The 20,157-nt window shown below is 51.8% G+C and overlaps 2 protein-coding genes across 13 annotated transcripts in view; one reads left to right on the top strand and one right to left on the bottom strand.

The window, feature by feature from the left end:
* DNASE1 (deoxyribonuclease 1) overlaps nt 1–20,157 on the top strand; it is a 48,149-nt gene that overhangs the window by 25,840 nt on the left and 2,152 nt on the right. For 6 of the 12 annotated variants that reach the window (XM_017953144.3, XM_017953138.3, XM_017953139.3 and 3 more), the window contains 10 exons: nt 8,298–10,268; nt 11,750–11,990; nt 12,327–12,474; nt 12,746–12,891; nt 13,057–13,140; nt 13,416–13,531; nt 13,749–13,879; nt 13,955–14,109; nt 14,471–14,567; nt 14,653–14,837. In XM_017953144.3, coding sequence (XP_017808633.1) covers nt 12,328–12,474; nt 12,746–12,891; nt 13,057–13,140; nt 13,416–13,531; nt 13,749–13,879; nt 13,955–14,109; nt 14,471–14,567; nt 14,653–14,700 — 924 coding nt within the window. In that variant the 5' untranslated portion in view covers nt 8,298–10,268; nt 11,750–11,990; nt 12,327 and the 3' untranslated portion in view covers nt 14,701–14,837. Of the gene's footprint in view, nt 1–8,297; nt 10,269–11,749; nt 11,991–12,326; nt 12,475–12,745; nt 12,892–13,056; nt 13,141–13,415; nt 13,532–13,748; nt 13,880–13,954; nt 14,110–14,470; nt 14,568–14,652; nt 14,838–20,157 lie in introns of those variants that run through there. The other 6 variants (XR_001898014.3, XR_001898012.3, XM_009195866.4 and 3 more) reach the window with 6 other exon arrangements.
* Nucleotides 14,779–20,157, bottom strand: part of TRAP1 (TNF receptor associated protein 1) — a 70,070-nt gene continuing 64,691 nt past the window's right edge. Inside the window, exons 15-18 of the mRNA XM_003916454.5 lie at nt 19,756–19,841; nt 18,830–18,975; nt 15,367–15,439; nt 14,779–14,971 (exon numbers count right to left, since the gene is read on the bottom strand). Coding sequence (XP_003916503.2) covers nt 14,870–14,971; nt 15,367–15,439; nt 18,830–18,975; nt 19,756–19,841 — 407 coding nt within the window. The 3' untranslated portion in view covers nt 14,779–14,869. The remainder of the gene's footprint in view (nt 14,972–15,366; nt 15,440–18,829; nt 18,976–19,755; nt 19,842–20,157) is intronic.

Genomic DNA, 20,157 nt, shown 5'->3' with positions numbered 1-20,157 from the left:
TCCTGGCTAACCCGGTGAAACCCGTCTCTCTACTAAAATACAAAACTAACGAGGCGGAGTGGCGAGCGCCTGTAGTCCCAGCTACTCGGGAGGCTGAGGCAGGAATGGGTGAACCGGAGGCGGAGCTTGCAGTGAGCTGAGATCTGGCCCTGCACTCCAGTCTGGGTGACAGGCCGAGACTCTGTCTCAAAAGAATAGGGAGATGGGGCGGGTAGCGGTGGCTCAAGCCATAATCCCAACTGGGAGGCGAGATGGAAGCCGGATCTAAAGGTCAGGAGATCCGAGACCATCCTGGCGAACACGGTGAAACCCGTGTCTGCAAAAAGTACAAAACTACCGAGGCGGTGGCGAAGCCTGCTCGTCGCAGCCTGCGGGAGGCTGAGGCAGGAGAATGCGTAAATCTGGGAGAGGCGGGCTTGCAGTCGCTGGTCAAGCCCTGCACTCCCGCCTGGCGTGAAGCGAACTCCGTCTCAAAAAAGCAAACAAAGACTAGAGATGAGATGGATCGTTTTGTAGACTTGGAATTCATAGAAAATATAATGGAAGTTCTAAGACAGAAAAGCACAATAACTGAAATTTAAAACTCAGCCAGGTGCAGTAGCTTACACCTGTAATCCCAGCACTTTGGGAGGCTGAGGTGAGGAGTTTGAGACCAGCCTGAGCAACATAGCAAGACCTTGTCTCTACTAATTTTTTTTTTTTTTTTAATTAGGCTGGTCGCAGTGGCTCACACCTGCAATCCCAGCAGTTTGGGAGGCCGAGGCAGGCAGATCACTTGAGGTCAGGGGTTCAAGACCAGCCTGGCTAACATGGCAAAACCTTATCTCTACTAAAAATACAAAAATTAGCCAGGCGTGTTGGCGGGTGTCTGTAATCCCAGCTACTCAGGATGCTGAGGCAGGATAATCGCTTGAACCTGGGAGGCACAGGTTGCAGTGAGCCGAGATTGCACCCCTGCACTCCAGCCTGGGCAACAGAGTGAGACTGGGTCTCAAAACCGTAAAGATTTTACATAATTAGCCGGGGATGGTGGCACATGCGTGGGTCCCAGCTACTTGAGAGACTGAGGAGGGAGGATTGCTAGCATCTAGGAGGTGGAGGCTGCAGTGAGCTATGAATGCACCACTGCACTCCAGCCCGGGTGACAGAGCGAGACTCCGTCTCAAAAAATAAAAATAAAAAATCCAATAGGTGTATTTACCAGCAGATTGGAATCAGCTGAAAAAAGGATTAGTGCTCTAGAAAAAAGGTCAATAGAAAAATAAGTTGTGGGGCTTGGCATGGTAGCTCATGCCTATAATCCCAGCACTTTGGGAGGCCAAGGCAGGCGGATCAGTTGGGCTTAGGAGTTCGAGACCAGCCTGGGCAACGTGGCAAAACCCCATCTCTACAAAAAATACAAAAAATTAGCCAGGCCCAGTGGCGCATGCCTGTGGTCCCAGCTTCTTGGGAGGTTGAGATGGGAAGATCACTTGAGCCTGGGAGGCTGCAGTGAGCTGAGATCGTGTCACTGCACTCCAGCCTGGGTGACAGAGTGAGAGACCCTGTCTCATTTCTTTAAAATAAAAAAAAATTAAAAAGAAAATACCTTGCAAATACCACCACAACCAGCTCACTTTACATTGTGTGTCCTTTTCCTGGACCCTTAGGGCACCCTCCCTTCTCCTTTCTGTGGCCCCCCAGCCTTGGACAGGGAGGGGGCCCTGCTGAGAAGGCCTTTGTACTTGGGAGAGACCAAGGTGGCTTTGGAATTGGGGAATTGGGGGATTACTTTTCATTGCGACCCTTGTTGGAAACATCAGCACAGTGGAGTCCAGTTGCAGTTCGCCTTGTGGCTTTGTTTAAATCCTCATTGGGAACATGAGTTCTCATTGTCCTCAGGGACTCAGGCTGTGGGTGTGCTAACCTCCCCGGTGAGAAAGCGGCTTTCTAGCCAAACTTCTTTTCGTTTGCATCTCCTCAAAGCAGAGTGCAGAAAGCGGCAGCACTGGGAGCGTGTGGGGAAGGACGGGGGCAGCCAGCGCAGGCTGAGCCAACATGCTGTGATTCAGGCCCATACCTCGTGAAAGGCAGAAGGCGAGTGCTGACCTTCCATAGCAGGCCGGGTGGGGAAAGGGCGGTCTGCTGCCTGCCGAGCGTGACTGTGCAGCTGTTGCGAGTCTTTGTGATTCTGATGTGTGGTGGTCTGAGAAATTTCCCATCCTGGGTTAATGCTTTCTTTATAATGAACAGAAATTAATTCACGAGGGATGGCGCAACCAGGCTGGGGCACAGGCCAAGGGCAGTGCACTGGGCTGTGATGACTGCATCCTGCTCAGGTTGTGGGACATGGGGTTAAAACATTGTCACGGCAAAGACACTGGCCTTTTACCTGAGTACAGGATAGTAGCCCTTTGTCCTCTAAGACGCTCTGTCCCTGGGGCCAGCAAACACCTTCCAAGGGAGAGGAGAGAAGGAACCCCAAGTGAAGCCAGCCGAGAGCAGGTAGGCCTTGTAGGGTTGTGGGAGCCACTGCACCCCTGGGAGCTTCCAGTCAGCTCAAGCCCAGTGCCCAGAATGTCCAAGTGCCACCTGGATGCCCTGCAGTGTCCACTGTGCTGGGTTGTCAAGGTTTTTCTCTGGGGGGTCTGCGGGGAGCCTGGAGCCTGGAGCTGCTGGGTAGGAGGTGGGCTTGTGTCTCAGCTGTGTCCAGTGGCTGGCTGTGGAGTACCTCCTCTGCTCCACTAATCTTTTCATGGGCAAGAAAGACCACTGCTTTCCTGGCCACCACTTCCTGGAGCTTGTGTTCCTGGAAGTCAGCCATAAATAAGCCGGCCATAAACGAGGGTAAACAGGTACCCGGGTAAACACACCAGAGCAAATGAGCCATACGGGCCAGCAGAGATGAACCTGGGGCCATGGCGGGGGTAGGGGTTGAGCGGGGAGAGGATGTCCTCTGAAAAGGTGACATTTAAGCTGAAACTGGAATGACAAGAAGGCCCCAGCTCTGCAGGCAGAGCGGAAGGCTCAGAGCTTAGAATCGCATAGGTCACGGTAAGCATTGGATTTCGTGTTAGGGACAATGAAAAACTGGTGACAGATTTTAAGTAGGGGAATAATGAGATCTAATTCCACATTTGCAAGATGTTCTGGGAGCTGTGGGGATGGTTGGGACATGTACCTGGAAGCAGGGTGGCCAAAGGGTGAGGTGGTGATGATGGGTGGTGTGGAGGCTGCAGAATCTGGAGGACGTGCAGACGTAGGGTGTATGGTGGGGGTGGGGCTGGAGGGGGAGCGGAGCCTAGGATGATCTCAGGTATTCTAGCACCTGCATGGTGGTGGGGCCATAGACATGAGCAGGGAAGGCCAGGGAAGTAATCTGGGGCCATTGCGGCTGCAGCAAGTTTATGATGCCTGATGCCCATCAGACCTGTCCGAGGGGAGATGTCCCAGCCACAGCTAAAGTGTGAGACAAAGCCCCTGCTTCAGAGGACAGCAGGGGAGTGTTTCCTGAGCAGGCGTGACCAGACGGTCTTTCTAAGATGGAAACCTGGGCATTGAATGTTTTGTGTGTGGTTTCATTTTTAACATTAACTAATTGTTACCTTTTTTTTGGATGCTGCATCAGATCAAGCAGTATTGCTTAAAAAGCTTTTGATTTGTAGAATTTTAAGAAACTAATAATGGGATTTTTTTGTTTGTTTGTTTCTTTTTGAGACAAGGTCTTGCTCTGTGACCCAGGCTGGAGTGCAGTGGTGCGGTCATGGCCCATTACAGCTTTCACCTTCCAGGCTCAAGCAATCCTCCTGCCTCAGCCTCCCTAGTAGCTGGGACCACAGATGTGTGCCTCCATGCCTGGCTAACTTTTTAATATTTTGTAGAGACAGGTTCTTGCCATGTTACTGAGACTGGTTTTGAACTCCTAAGCTCAAGCAGTCCTCCCACTGTGGCTTCCCAAAGTGCAGGAGTTAGAGGCACGAGGCTCTGCATGTAGCCAGAAAATCTCAGCATATTCAAACTCGAGACTAGTATGACGCACCTGCACGTACCCATTACCAGCCTCAGGGCCGGCATTTTGAAGCAAATCCCAGGTACTGTACCACTTCATCTTTCAGTCTTTTATTAATAGTATGTGACTCTAAAATATAAGGCCAGGTATTGTAGCTCACACCTGTAATCCCAGCATTTTGGGAAGCCAAGGCAGGAGAATCACTTGAACCCAGGAGTTTGAAACCAGCCTGGGCAACATAGTGAGATCCCCACCCCATCTCTACAAAAAAAAAAAATTTTTTCCTTTTTTTTTTTTTTAAATTAGCCAGCCGGGCGCGGTGGCTCACGCCTGTAATCCCAGCACTTTGGGAGGCCGAGGCGGGCGGATCACAAGGTCAGGAGATCGAGACCATGGTGAAACCCCGTCTCTACTAAAAATACAAAAAATTAGCCGGGCGCGGTGGCAGGTGCCTGTAGTCCCAGCTACTTGGGAGGCTGAGGCAGGAGAATGGCAGGAACCCGGGAGGCGGAGCTTGCAGTGAGCCGAGATCGCGCCACTGCACTCCAGCCAGGGGGACAGAGCAAGACTCCGTCTCAAAAAAATAAATAAATAAATAAATAAATTAGCCAGGTGTGGCCGGGTGTGGTGGCTCACACTTGTAATCCTAGCACTTTGAGAAGCTGAGGCAGGGAGATCACTTGAGGCCAGGAGTTCAGGACCAGCCTGGCCAACATGGTGAAACCTTGTCTCTACTGAAAATACAAAAATTAGCCAGGCATGGTGGCACACATCCGTAATCCCAGCTACTAGGGAGGCTGAGGCAGGAGAATTGCTCAAACTTGGGAGGCCGGAGGTTGCAGTGAGCCAAGATGGCACCACTGTACTCCAGCATGGGCAATAGAGCAAGAACCTGTCTCAAAAGAAACAAAACAAAACCAGGTGTGGTGGCACATGCCAGGAGGCTCAGGCAGGAGGATCCCTTCAGCCCAGGCTGCAGTGCACTACGATCGTGCCTGTGAAAAGCCACTGGAAAGGCTGGGCGCGGTGGCTCACGCCTGTAATCCCAGCACTTTGGGAGGCCAACACGGGCAGATCACGAGGTCAGGAGATTGAGACCATCCTGGCTAACACGGTGAAACCCCATCTCTACTAAAAATACAAAAAATTAGCCGGGCGTGGTGGCGGGTGCCTGTAGTCCCAGCTACTCGGGAGACTGAGGCAGGAGAATGGTGTGAATCAAACCCCAGAGGCAGGCTACAGTGCAGAGCCGAGATTGCACCACTGCACTCCAGCCTGGGGGACAGAGCAAGACTCCGTTTCAAAAAAAGAAAAAAGAAAAGCCACTACATCCCAGCCTAGACAATGTAGTGAGACCCTGTTCCTAAAATAATTTATTTAAAAACAAAACATAAACACCAATCAGAGCTATTACAAACTTAAGAGTTTACTATTAATACTTCCCAGTTACGGGTCAGTGTTCTGCTTTCCCTGATTGCCTCTTACATGATTTGTTACACAAATATCTGTTTGCATGAATAAAAGATTGGATGTTTTATAGGATCTAAGGTCCATACATTTATTGATATATCTCAGGTTTTACTATCATTTATCATCCATCTCAAAATGTGAACTTTTTTTAATCTGTGAGTTCTGCCTCTCTTTCTTTTCATTTTGAAATCTATAGGCCGGGCGCGGTGGCTCAAGCCTGTAATCCCAGCACTTTGGGAGGCCGAGACGGGCGGATCACGAGGTCAGGAGATCGAGACCATCCTGGCTAACACGGTGAAACCCCGTCTCTACTATAAAATACAAAAAACTAGCCGGGCGAGGTGGCGGGCGCCTGTAGTCCCAGCTACTCTGGAGGCTGAGGCAGGAGAATGGCGTGAACCCGGGAGGCGGAGCTTGTAGTGAGCTGAGATCCGGCCACTGCACTCCAGCCTGGGCGACAGAGCGAGACTCCGTCTCAAAAAAAAAAAAAAAAAAAAAGAAATCTATGAGGAGCCTGTCCTTTGCCATCTACGATTTCCCAGTCTGAGTCGTACCGTGTCCCCATGGTACTGTTGAACATGAGCCTCTGTCCTTGTATTTGCTTTAAGTTGTCATTTAGATCTAGAGGTTTGATCAGATTCAAGATTGTTTTGGCAAGAACTCAGCTAAGTGCTGCTGTGTGTGGTCTTGGATTAGAAGGGACAGAGGCTGTCTTTTGTGATGTTAGCAGCCACTACATCAGGGCTAAGATTAGAGACTGCAAAATGGTGACGTTCAAGTCTAGCATTCCTTCTTCGTGTATTAGCTGGAATCCACCTATCTAAAGAGAGCCTTCTTGAACTATGGGTTACTGGGCAGCCCTCTTTCATGGGAAAGGCAGAATACCGCCTTGATCCTTTGACTTTGCCTTTTTGCAGAATAAGAAGTTGACTTCCTAGCGTCCCCCTAAGGTGGCTTTATGCCAACATGAACTTATGTATTGAAACACGGTGGTATGTTTAATCCTTTGCAATTATTCTTTTCAGTAGCAGTTTGTAGAACTGAGAATTTCTTTGTGACAGAATGTTGAAGCAGTGGTGAATGATGAAGGCTAGGAAAGAAGTTATATTCGGTAAAGTAGGAAATCTAACTCGGGCATACCCATTAGATCAGATCAGAGCTTCACACTTTGTCAGTTCAGAGCACTCTTGATTAAGGTTCAGTAATTATTTTAATAGTCGGCCAAAAGAAATCCCTGACAGTGGTGCCAGATAGGAGACAGGTTGTGATTTTTATCTTGTGGCCTGGGTAGTGTCCTGGGACTCTCTGCCACGTCTGAGTAAAGTGTTGTGGGATAAAGAATCTCTCAGGGCAAGGAGCTTCTTAAGTTAAATCAGTAGAAATTTAGGCATGATATGGGCCTTCAAGTGTGTGAGAAGCTATATCATTGTATATCTCAGTGTGTTTTCCCCAACTTCCAGTTGATAAGAAAAAATTCTTCAATAGTTTTCGTATGTGGGAGCTAAGGTGGCCTTGTAAAATTTCAAGTCATCCTTAAATAAAACGACCCACCTGAGAACTTGCTACTGTTAAGTGGTAAAATCAACTGGAGTTGGTTCCTACAAATTGTGTTTATTCTAGTTTTGTTTGTAAGTAGGTTGTGTGAGTTAATTCATTTATATTTACTATATGTCTTTTAAATTATAACATATTTGTTATTATGTATGTCCTTTTAGATTTTATCTGCAGCTCATACTTTGCAATCATCACCCAGTAGTGTCTTATTCTAGCATCGTGTAAATCCGAGCATCATCTGGTGGACTCTTAAACTTCAGTAGAAACCATGAGTTATTCAAACATTTTCCATTCAGATATCAATATCAGAAGGAAACGTAAATGAATATTCTAAATAAGGCTAATTTGTATTAATCTGCCTTTATGTTTGGGGGAAAAAAGCTGAGACATTGCATGAAAGATGATGCAGGATATACGCTGATCTTTTGGCCCCATTGAGCTATTCGAACATTGTCCTGTTCTATTGTCAGTTTTCTTCATCATTTATTATATGGTCAATTTTTGAATTCCTGTAATATGAGACCCTTTTCTAGCTTTTAACTTATTGTGACCTAAAGTTAGTAAGTCCAGATTATATGGTCATTTAAAAAAAAAAAAAGAAAAATCCCTCACAGTTCCGTTTATTAAATAAGTAAACCCAACTAATAAGTATTTGTGTCCTGGCTTATAGTGGATGTCTAGAAAAGTAATACATAAGGAAAAATGTTCATCTTGTTTAGTCATGGGATGTGTGTGCCTGTCGAGCACCTCTTCAACTTGGAATCTGATAGAACACCGCCACCCTCATTGCCACCCTCATTGTTTTTCCACGTCGACCTTCACAGTAATTGCTTGTTCAGTAACTGCCACAACCCAGCCTGGCAGAGAGAGGGAAGACACCCTACAAAGCAAGGTAATGTTAACGTTGAGACATGAACGGCCCTGAGCAGAGCAGAGCATCACTGCTTCCTTCAACATTAAGGATGATCTGATGGTGCCCTGTGAGTTCACGGGGGTGCCTCCATGTAGACTGGAAACCACAGCTCTCCGTCCTTCCCTCTTTCGCTCTTGATCGGTAGAAAGGTACCCTCCCTGGCCTGCACGTCGCCGGGTCACACAGCACCGGCTGTGGTTGCACAAAGCCACCGCCACGGGTATTCCTTTGAGGCCATTTGTTTCCAGCCATGGTGCCTGTAGGATTTTTTCCTTTATCCTGTAATTTCAGCCAAATCTGAGCATGTGACCTGGCTTAGATGTCAAGATAACTGTTGTTATGTGCTCTTTTCCTTTCCTGTGTCTGGGACAGGTTTCATTTAACCTGAGAAGGCTGCAGATCCTCGGGGTTGATGTGAAAACAGCTCATCCTGATCTGAGAAGGCGGTCAGCTTTTCTCGTCGTCGCCCTTGGCTGACAGCACCCATTCTCTGTGGATGTGAAGATCCCAGAGAGGCTGGGCTTCCTCCTTGGGCATTCCCCAGGCCTGTCTCCAGAGTGGGGCCCAGCATGGGGAGAGTGTACCCCACTCACTCCCGATGTGGGGCTTGGACCTGCAGCTCGACAGCGCCCATGGAATGTGGGCAGAAGCGACAGCAGCCGGGTCCACCTCAGCCTTAGGGCGGCGCGTGTCCTGCATGTGCTCTGGGAGCCTCCACCTTCCATGCTGTGGGAAGAGGGTGCCCAGGGAGCTGCAGTCCCTCCAGCTCAGTCCCAGGACGAGGCCCAGGCAGCAGAGCCATCCCAGCTGACCTGCCAGCGTGAGAGAAATGCGTGTGTACACACTGAGTGTTCCGGTGGCTGTTACATGGCAGCATTGACTGACAGACAGAAAAGAGATCCACAAGGGAGAAGTGAGAGTGCTGGAGACTCCACAGGCCGCAGGGGCAGGATGGCTTCTGAGGAGGTGACATGATTCTTCTGGGAATAACGTCACTCCATCTGACAGAGGAAGACATGGAGGCTCCAGATGGTTGAAGGCCCAGCAGTGATCCCAGACAGGCCCCACGTCAGACCAGGCTCCTCCAGGGCTATGCTGCCGTCACCAAAGCCCATCCTGAGGGCAGCCACATGGCAGGCAGTGCTCGCCATTTGTACAGCGAGGCCCAAGTTCCAGCCTGCCTTCTGGCAGGTAGAGGAGGCAGGGGTACTGCCTGGGAGCACCTGAAAGCAGATGGGGCAGCATTTGGTCAAGAGCCAGGAGGGGATGACAGACCAGAGGGGAACCCTTGTCCCACATGCTGAGTGCATGTGGGGGGCTGGGCGCTTGCTCTGTGAGCTATAATTGGTGTCCCTGTGCCCCGCTGGAAGCTGCACCAGGCAGCTTCTTGGTGGAGGACAGTGGCCGCCCTCTAGCCTTACTCCCTTCCCCGTGATGGGTCGCTGTGAGATGTGTGTCCAGGAAAGGCAAACACCAAAGGCAGAGGACTAATTCCTACACCAAATCCTCTGGTGGCCTTGCTTGGGGACTGGATTTTGACAGCTGGAGGCTGTCCTAGACTCAGAGATTGAAAACAGGGAAGAACCATCGCTGAAACCTTTGGAAAAGCCTGCAACGGGGCCTCTGGCAGCCTGAGGAGTGGCGGTGTTTCCATCTGGTAGATGCCGTCTCAATAGGAGGGACAGATGAGTGCACTGGTGCTGCCAGCCAGAGGTGTCTGTCGGCGTGTCTTTATGGAATGGGGCGCCAGTCTTGGTGAGGGTGGTTTACTTTCCTATTTCTAGTCCCCACTGGGCCCACCTTCTGCTTCATGGCCAGCTGGCCAGACCTAGCACCTTCCTGACCTTTGACCTTGGCCCCTGCTGACTCTGGCCCTTGAGGCTTCCTGCAGACCCCATTTGTATTCATTTCCTGCAGTTCTCATACCTGAATCTCGCCTGGACTTCTGCCAAGCCCTCCAGGCCCTCCTCCCCCAGGAAGACCACAGATACTATGTGCAGGGCTGTCCTTGGGGGGCTAGCACACCCCTTCCAAGCGGGCAAGACCCAGGGGTGGCTCAAAAGATAGCTGTGCCCTCGCCCTGGAACCTCTGAATGTTGATTTTTGTGGCAAAAAAGGATGCAGATGTGAGTAAAGGCTGGTGAGATAAGGACATCATCCCTGCTCTCTGGGAGGACCCCAAATGCAGGCACACACATCAGAAGACAAGGCAGCAACTGGGGTGATGCAGCCACAGCCAAGGAAGGCCAAGGATTGCTGGCAGCCTGCAGAAACTGGAGGGCAAGGAGCGTCCCTGCAGGGTCCTGCTGACACCCTGACTGCAGACGTCCAGTCTCCAGAACTGTGAGAGGATCCATTTCTATTATTTTAAGCAACCAAACTTGTGGTAGTTACAGCAGCCTCAGGAGATAAATACAAATGGAAAATCAAAAAGATTCCAAGAAATGAGTGGACCTGGCCGGGTGCAGTGGCTCACACTTGTAATCCCAGCATTGCGGGAAGATTGCTTGAGCTCAGGAGTTGGAGACCTTGTCTCTACGAGAAACTTTAAAAAATAGGCTGGGTGGGCCGGGCGCGGTGGCTCAAGCCTGTAATCCCAGCACTTTGGGAGGCCGAGGCAGGCGGATCACAAGGTCATGAGTTTGAGGCCAGTGTGACCAATATGGTGAAACCCCCGTCTCTACTAAAAATTCAAAAATTAGCCAGGTGTGGTGGTGTGTGCCTGTAATCCCAGCTACCCAGGAGATTGAGGTAGGAGAATCGCTTGAACCCGGGAGGCAGAGGTTGCAGTGAGCCAGATAGCGTCACCGCACTCCAGCCTGGGCAACACTTCGCCTCAAAACTCTGCCTAAAAAAAAAAAAACAAAAAAAAACCAATAGCTGGGCTTGGTGGCATGCACCTATAGTCCCAGCTACGTGGGAGGATTGCTTGAAGCCAGGAATTCAAGACCAGTCTGGACAACACAGCAAGACTCTACCAAAAAAATTTAAAAATTAGCCAGGCACAGTGGCACACCCATAGTCTTAGCTACTCAGGAGGCTGAGGAGGGAGGATTATCTGAGCCCTGGAGGTCAAGGCTATAATGAGCCACGATTGTGCCACTGCACTCCAGCCTTGGCAACACAGTGCAAGACCCTGTCTCAAAAACAACAAAAACCCAAAACAAAAACAAGAAATGACTAGACCTGAGGCCTGGCCTTTAGCTGCTGCCCTGCCCTTGTGATCTGGTCACTCAGTATCCCCTGGGCCCAAACACACAGCCTATTGTCCACTTCAAGAAGGCTCCCCACTGCCTGGCTGGCAATTGGGGTGGGCCTTGCAGCCCCCACCTGTCCTAGCCCCATGGCGCTGGTGCTGCAGGCCCCCGCCGCTGCTTGTTCCAAGCTCCTCAGCCTCCTGCGGGGTTGCCTGTACCTGATGGCGATGAATCCGGAAGGCAGGCGTGTCCTGGGCCACAGAGCAGTCATGGCTGTTCAGCCACCAGGGGGCTCCATTTGCAACCTTGGATGTGGCTTTGGCCTCTTAGTCCAAGGTGTCCTTGGGGGCCCCCAGACAAGAGACAGGAAGACTGGAGCCCAGCCCCACCCTCCTGCACATACCTGGCCCATCCCTGCCCTATCCTGGAAAATGGGGGCCACTGCACGTGCAAGGGACACAGGACAGGAACCTTTGGCCTTATCAGATATTTTAAAACCAAGTACAAACATGATTATCAGATGCAGTTTTTATAGCAGCAAGAAACCTGTGCTTGCAGAAATAAACACATGCCAGCAACCCACCTATGCGGAAAGCCACACAGAGCCATTGTTTTCTGCACCCTCAGGTGACATTTGCCCCAGGGAAGGTCACAGCTGCCTGAAGCTTTAAAACTCCCGGACGCACACTGCCTGTGCAGGATCTGGAACCCAGCAGCACTGCCAGGGCCTTGAAGTGCTTCTTCAGAGACCTCTCTTCATAAACGACTTTTTTTCTTAAAGCAGCAAAAGGAGAAAATTGACATCAAAGGATATTCCAGATTCTTGATAGCCTTCTCATCATCTCTGAGGACATCCCCATCATCTCAGGTGAGTACCAGGTGGAGTGCCTCCGGGTGACTGGCCAGTTCGGAGCAGGGAGGGAGGCTTAGCGTCTTGTCCTGCAGCGGAGAGTGAGGAGGAGGCTCCAGCGTCCCTCCCGGGCGGGTTTTCTGGTGGATGGGAGAGTGACTCGGGGTCCTCCACGTGGTGCCAGCTGTTTGGGTTTCTGGACGTTGTAGGAAAGGCTTGCGGGGGTTTCCCCTGCCCACGTCCCCCGACCTTCAGCTGCACCAGCCCCTGCCAGCTGGGCCCCTGGAGGCTGGAGTGCTGTGGCAGGGATGACGTCTCACTTCTGTTATGTCTCTGCGCCCTGTGCTCTCCCAGGATGAGGGGCATGAGACTGCTGGGGGCTCTGTTGGCACTGTTGGCCCTACTGCAGGGGGCCGTGTCCCTGAAGATCGCAGCCTTCAACATCCAGACATTTGGGGAGACCAAGATGTCCAATGCCACCCTCGTCAGCTACATTGTGCAGGTGAGGCCAGGGCGGCCTCTCCCCAGAAGCAGAGGGGCTCTGGAGTCTGGGGCTGGTGGGCGGTGCCAGCCCTGTGGGGCCACAGAGTGTCGGCTGTGGGGTACTGAGCGCCTCTGCCCCCAGCCCGGCGGAACAGGCTCTTAGCTGCGGACCAAGGTCCTCGTCCCTGCTGTGCTGTCCCTGGCTGGCAGCAGGAGCCCAGGCAGAAACATGAGGCTGCAGCTAAACCGAGCAATGCCACAAGCATCAACTGTGGCTCCCTTTGTGGCAGTGTGGGGTCCCTAGGTGGCACCAGTCCTGCTCAGCACCACTGTGGCCCTGCCCCCAGATCCTGAGCCGCTACGACATCGCCCTGGTCCAGGAGGTCAGAGACAGCCACCTGACTGCCGTGGGGAAGCTGCTGGACAACCTCAATCAGTGGGTGACGGTGGCAGGGTCCTAGGGAGGTGACATCTCATCCAGGGCACAGTCTCACTTCACTTGGGCCCCAAGGGTGGGGACCTGGGCACAGCCTTGCTGTTGGCAGCCAGAGGTGTCCCCTAAGCCCCCTGCCCACTGGGACCTTTTGTTTCCTCAATCCAGGGATGCACCAGACACCTATCACTATGTGGTCAGTGAGCCACTGGGACGGAACAGCTATAAGGAGCGCTACCTGTTCGTGTACAGGTGGGTGGTCCAGAAAGCCAGGAAGCTCCTCCTTCACCTGGGAGGGCCCCAGCAGAGCAGGGAAGGAGTTTGTCCTATGGGGCAAGAACCTGAGGCTGCAGGGCAGGTCCAGGGTGGAGTCAAAACACCCTCCTGAGGTCCCGGACCCATGGGGTGAGCAGGTGGCGGCCTGCCCGCCCACCCTCCTGTCTGTGACGCAACGCCTGCCTCCTGGGAAGCAGGAGTGGGGCAGCTTCCAGCCTGGGGTCACCTCCTCCTGCCCGGCCTTCCCGCAGGCCTGACCAGGTGTCTGTGGTGGACAGCTACTACTACGATGACGGCTGCGAGCCCTGTGGGAACGACACCTTCAGCCGAGAGCCAGCCATCGTCAGGTTCTCCTGCCCATTCACAGGTGGGTGCTGCCACACTGGGTGCTGCCTGGGCCAGGGTGGGGCACAGCTTGGTGCTTACGGCTTCCACCCCCTCCTAGGGAACCTGGAATGCGTGTGTCACACACTGCCCTCCCAGTCCCTGGGGCTTGGGTTTTCCATTCATTTGGAACATGACCCCCCAGGGGGACTGTCATGATTCACAGTTCCAACTGACATGGTGACTGAACCTGCCCCCAGGGAGTGGCCGCTGCACAGAGGTCAGGGAGTTTGCCATTGTTCCCCTGCATGCGGCCCCGGAGGATGCAGTAGCTGAGATCGATGCTCTCTATGACGTCTACCTGGATGTCCAAGAGAAATGGGGCTTGGAGGTGAGACCCTCCCGGGGCAGTGGGCACCAGCGGCCTCCGCTTGTCCCTGGGCCCACAGGCAACGTTTCCTGGTAGGACGTCATGTTGATGGGCGACTTCAATGCGGGCTGCAGCTATGTGAGACCCTCCCAGTGGTCATCCATCCGCCTGCGGATGAGCCCCACCTTCCAGTGGCTGATCCCTGACACCGCTGACACCACAGCTACATCGACGCACTGCGCCTACGACAGGTGAGCAGGGTATCGCGCTTAGGGCAAAGAGCAGCCGTGACTCATACGTCCGGCTTCAGAAATCTCGAGGCCTTTGGACACTCACCCAACTGAACTTCAGTTGATGCACTCAGGAAACGGAATAACAAGAGCCACGATTTTTAGTTTTTTAGGAAAAGCACATTTGGGGATAAGAGGAGAGGCAGACACATTAGGCTGTCACGGGGTTTCCACTTTGAGGGGCACAGGCCAGGGTGTGCAGTTTTGGGCACCCACAGACCTGCACTGTCAGGTCCCAGGGCTCTTAGTTTAGTTCCTGTGAGCCCTGAGCCAGGCCCATGGGTGACAGGGGAACCTGCTCTCTCTTCCCAACACCCATCAGGATCGTGGTTGCAGGGACGCTGCTCCAGGACGCCGTTGTTCCCGACTCGGCTCTTCCCTTTAACTTCCAGGCTGCCTATGGCCTGAGTGACCAACTGGTACGTGTCCTCCCTTGCACAGTCACATGGGGATGGGACACAGGAACTTAGGCTCAGCCCAGACCCTGTGCCCACTTGCCTGCAGGCCCAAGCCATCAGTGACCACTATCCAGTGGAGGTGATGCTGAAGTGAGCAGCCTTCCCCACGCCAGCTGAACTACAGGAAGAGAGGACCCATCCTGCCGCAGGAGCCAGACAAACAGCCCAACACTCAGGTTAAGAAATACCTTTTAATTTAGGTAAATAAAGCTCAAGGCGGCGGGGCTGTCATCTGTGGTGTCAGTCCTTCTGGCCCCCGGCTGTCAGTGTCGCTCCAGGGCCTTGACAAGCAGCTCATTCAAACGGCCCACCATGGCCCTAGGGTCGTCAACAAGCCCAGCGGCAATCATGGCGTTCTCGTATATCTGAAAGGCAAGAGAAGGCGTGAGCCACCACACCCAGCCATTTTTCCCTTTTTAAAGCAGAATTTGGCTGGGCACGGTGGCTCATGAGGTCAGGAGACAACGTGGTGAAACCCCGTCTCTACTAAAATACAAAACAATTAGCCAGGCATGGTGGCATGCACCTATAATCCCAGCTACTTGGGAGGCTGAGGCAGGGGAATTGCTTGAACCTGGGAGGCGGAGATTGTAGTGAGCCAAGATCGCGCCACTGCACTCCAGCCTGGCAACACAGCGAGACTCCATCTCAAAAAAAAAAAAAGGCAGGATTTTGGAGGAAACTGCTGTTCCAGCCTGAAGGTAGGCTCTCAGGGCTGGTAGCCCGGATCTGTGCAGTCATCCTGAGCTGCTGCACTCACCTGATCCACCAGCAGCTGGGCCAGGCCAGGCTCGCTTGCCCGCAACTGATTCAGCTTCTTGATGAGCACATGCCTGCAACACAGAACCCACCAGAAAAAGCAGCTCAGGACCACGTACCGCAACCCTCCCTTCATGTTTTGGGATTATCAGAATATTTAGTTTTTTAAAGGTATATAGATGATATGATTATATACCCAGAAAACCCAAGCGAAGCAGGAGTGTCAGTATTAGAAAATGCTGTAAGGTAGCCAAGTTCCAAGATCAAAATACACTAAAGGGACAAAAGGAGCTTATGTGAAGACATGCCTTGGTTCCTACATAAATTATAAAAGAGAAGGGAGGAAGTCCCACATGTTGAAACATATTATAGGGCTCTAGTAAATAAAACAGTTTAGCTCTGGAAAGGGGGAAGGCGAACAACTCCATGTAACGAGGGTGGACACTGGTCTGATGAGGACAGTATTTCACAGAAGAGGGAGGAGACAGATCACTCCGTCCGGCAGCACTGGGATAACTGGGAGCCATGCAGAAAACCATTTAGACCAGAGTAAATTCCAGAGGGATCAAAGATGAAAAGCACAATTCTAGGGAAGAAATGCTTCATAATCTCAGAAGGGGAAACCCAAAAGCCAAAAAAGCATCATGTAGTATTTAACATGAAAATTATAATTTTTCACTTAGGAGAAGTCTGATAAAACCAAGGGCTCTGGGGAACTATACATTTGTACAACCTCTCCAGAGGACAACTGAAGTCAGGAAAACCACATGTGGATGTGCTGAGACTCAGCTATTCTACTTCCTAACTGTAGCCCTTTAAATACTTCTTTTTTGAGATGGACTCTCACTCCTTCACCCAGGCTAGAGTGAAATTGCATGATCTTGGCTCACTGCAGCCTCCCAGGTTCAGGAGATTCTCCTGCCTCAGCCTCCCAATTAACTGGGATTACGGGCACCCACCACCACCCCCAGCTAGTTTTTGTATTTTTAGTAGAGACGGGGTTTCGCCATGTTGACCAGGGTCTCGAACTCCTGACCTCAAGGGATCCACCCGCCTAAGCCTCCCAAAATATTGGGATTACAGGTGTGAGACACCGCACCCGGCCTAAACCAGGAAACACTTTAAATGCACATCCTCACATTTCTAGTCTATGTAGCTGGAAAAAAGGACATTCTTAATATGCTAATGCGGAGATCACCTAGTTACCCTACGGGAGAAAAGCAAGGCAAGGACCCACTGCACAGCAGGTTACCCCCAGGAAATCCAAGGGTGCAGCTGCCCACAAGAGCACATCATCTCTGCAGAAATACAAAAGCCCTAATGCTGGCTGCACTGGGGACACAGGTAGGAGGAAATTTTCCCCCGTAAACAGTTTTGAATTCTGAACTATGTGGACAGAACACCAAATTTTAAAACAAATAAAAGTAAACCTGGCTGGGCACAGTGGCTCTCACCTGTAATCCCAGCACTTTGGGAGGCCGAGGCTGCAGTGAGCTGATGGCGCCACTGGTGCACTCCACCCTAGGTGACAGAGCAAGACCCTGTCTCCAAAAGTGAAGTCCTTTGGCAATAGACAGAAACGAGCACTTCTGCAGCTATCTTAAAAAACTAGTTTGGCACCAAAACTAGTTAAAGTGACATGGTGTCTGCCTCACTGAGCTGCTCCAGCAGAGGCGCAGGCATTCTGCAAACTGGCGCTGCTGTGGGAAGGTGCTTACTTGGCACTGACAGCCATAAGCCAAGTCAGCTTTTCCCCCAGCAGTGCCACGGCCAGGACAATGCATCTCCCTCACCGCCAGTATAATTTTTAAAGGTAAAGTTCTAAAATGACAAAAAACAAAAAACAAAAAACTAGACATGTACTAAAGAACAAAACAAACCCTGGCTGGGGATGGTGGCCCACACTTGTAATCCCAGCACTTCGGGAGGCCAAGGCAGGTGGACCGCGTGAGCCCAGGAGGTAGAGGTTGCAGTGAGCTGAGATCGCCCCACTGCACTCCAACCTGGGGGACAGAGTGAGACCCTGTCTCAGAAATTAAAATACGACTTAGGCTACATTGTGGGGAGTGATAAGGCTATGGATTTTGATTTCCTTTCTGTTGTTTTCTAACATTTTTGGTAACTTGTTTATGTAACTTCATTTTTTAAAAAATTGCTGTATACAAAATTTCCCCCAGAAAAGAAACTTCATCTATAACAAGTTAGAAAATGAAATTTTAAAATACCCAGTAAGACACATCAAAGAATAATTCTTTAAAAATAGTACCAGAACTCTACAGAGAATGTAAGGTACCAAAGGATGTTGAAGACCTAAATAAAAATATCACATTCATCGGTGCAAATAAGTGATACTGTAACAGTGTCAATTCTCCTGAAAACTCATTTAGGGAATCAAAACAATCTCAATCAAACCCCAACAGGCCAGATGCAGTGGCTCACACCTATAATCCCAGCACGGTGGATCACATGTGGCCAGTTTGAGACCAGTCTGGGCAACATAATGAGATTCCATTTCCACAAAAATTTTTTTTAAGAATTAGGAATGATGGTTCACACTGTCTCAGCTACTCAAGAGGCTAAGGCAAGAGAATCATTTGAGCCCAGGAGTTTGAGGCTGCACACATCACTGCACTCCAGCCTGGGCAGCACAGACCTTGTCTCAAAAGAAAGAAACATAGGAACAATGAATTCATGACTCTGTAAAGATTTCTTAAGATCCCAAAAAAGCATCTAATGAAAACATAAATGTTCTATTAAGAATACCTACTCATCAAAAGATACCTAAAGGCAGGTGAAAAGACATTTACAACAGATAAAGGGCATATAAAGAATAGCGGGAAGAAAGGAGGGAAATCTTACACGCTTAGCCACTGTCAGGGCTGGGGGTTCTCGGTCCACCCTGGAAGCAGCTCCCACCACCGGGGCCACAGAGAAACCCACACAAGCCCCAGACACGCGGACAAGAATATTCAGAGCAGCCTGGTTCTCCACCACTTCTGACCAAGAACCACCCGAGGCCCAGCAGAGCAGAACGGAGGAGTCTGCTGCACCGAGGTGGGTTTCTGCAGCGGATACTATTCGGCTACGAAAATGAACTTGTGGCAGCCCCTCTGCGTAGGCAACCCTCATGCCAAGTGAGCAATGTGAGACTTCAGCAAACACCAAGATCCACCAAGATCCACGTACAAAGCTCAAAACAGGCAAAACTGAGCATGTTCAGGACATGCACAGGTGGCAAAGCCATAGACCAAAACAAGGACATGGTCACAAGTTGGGATGCAGCTGGCCGGCCAGGTTCCGTTTCACATGGGTGCAGCCTAAACTGAATACAGCTCCTCAGAGTTACCCACATGTCCACAGGCCTCACGCACTTCTCTTCGGTGTCACATTCCACAACAGAAGAACACCACACACAGGATTCTGGGGGATCCCGCAGGCTGGAAGGGCCAGGAGTGTGGCCTCACCTGGGGTTGATCTCCAGCGTGGGCTGCAGGAGCTGTGCACGCTCCTCCTGGGTCTTGGCCAGCTGCTGCATGCGCAGGAAGTGGCGGGCAGCCCCCATCTCCAGCACGGTGACCATGGCAGGGTGGGTGTCCAGTCGGAGGGTCACCTGTGAGCAAAGCCAGGGGTTGAGGGTGATAAAGGTTCCCAATGTGAGAGGGCTGGGGACTGGCAGCATCTTAACCAGGGGTGAAGGTCACCCAGACTACGAGGTAGCAGGCAGGATCTCAAGGACTCTCCTGGACCAGTGCTACTCCCTCCCCATGACCCACTAACCTGTGGGCCCTGAGCTGATGCCCCACACAGATACTGTGCCTTAGGGGCTCCACCACCCTGGTCCCCTGCTGCTGCCTCCAGGAGCTGCCCAAATCCATCCTCTGGTCCACGCCAGCCCACCCTGCACGAGGCCCCTCCTCCAAGTGACCATGCATGGGACACTCATTTCTTGCTCCAAGCTAGACTGATTCGGTGGGGGCGGGGGCGGGTCTTAGCTCTCTGAAGCCCACCCAAAACCCCCTAAGAACCCAAGGGAGAAGTGAGCTGCTGAGGGCTGGGGTAGCATGTCCCTTCTTCGGAACCCCCACGTCCTCAGCTCCTGCAGGGTTGCGACCGAGACAGTCCACCGGGGCTGCGGGTTTTTCCGTTTTCAGTTCGCAGCTGCTCGGGAGCAGGGCCGGGAGGAAGACACTGCCCTCCTGCCTCAGCGGCACTCCCGGGCGACACGTGCCCACCAGCGACCCACAGGGTCTCCAGGTGACACCATGGGCTTCTGCTGCTGCTGGAAGGACACCCACCAGGCCAGGTTCTAGGAGCCACCAGCTGGCCAGCCTGTTAGGCACACTGAGGGCCACAGTGGCTAAGTGGTCATCCATCCCCGGGAAAGCCTCACCTTCACGTTGGTGACACGCGACCCCAGCACGTTTCTCATCCAGGCCATGAGCTCCTCCGTCTCCTCCTCTGACAGGCGCTCGGCAGCTGCGGAGGAGCAGGCGAGAGTGAGCTCAGGCCTGCACCCCCACTCCCCGGCTTCCGTGGGGGCCATGCGGCATCCTGCTAGCTCCCACCTCCTCTCCCGCCAGGATGGAGATAGAAGCTAGCAAGATGCTTTTCATCTCAAAGTAAAACCTCAAAGGATGCTTCAGGTTGCCTGAGGCCCATACAACTTGGTTAGGGCTTTAAAAAGACAACACACAGCCTCTCAAGAAGCTGGGCCAGCTCCAGAAGCCACCATGGTAGGAACGCTGGACAGATCCTTGGTATCTAAACCAGAAGGCACCTCCTCCCCCAGTCA

This window comes from Papio anubis, chromosome 18, assembly GCF_008728515.1.
Source record: "Papio anubis isolate 15944 chromosome 18, Panubis1.0, whole genome shotgun sequence".
Taxonomy (NCBI): Eukaryota; Metazoa; Chordata; class Mammalia; order Primates; family Cercopithecidae; genus Papio; species Papio anubis.
Note: the sequence above shows the minus strand (reverse complement) of the source record. Positions and strands in the feature narration are given on the sequence as shown.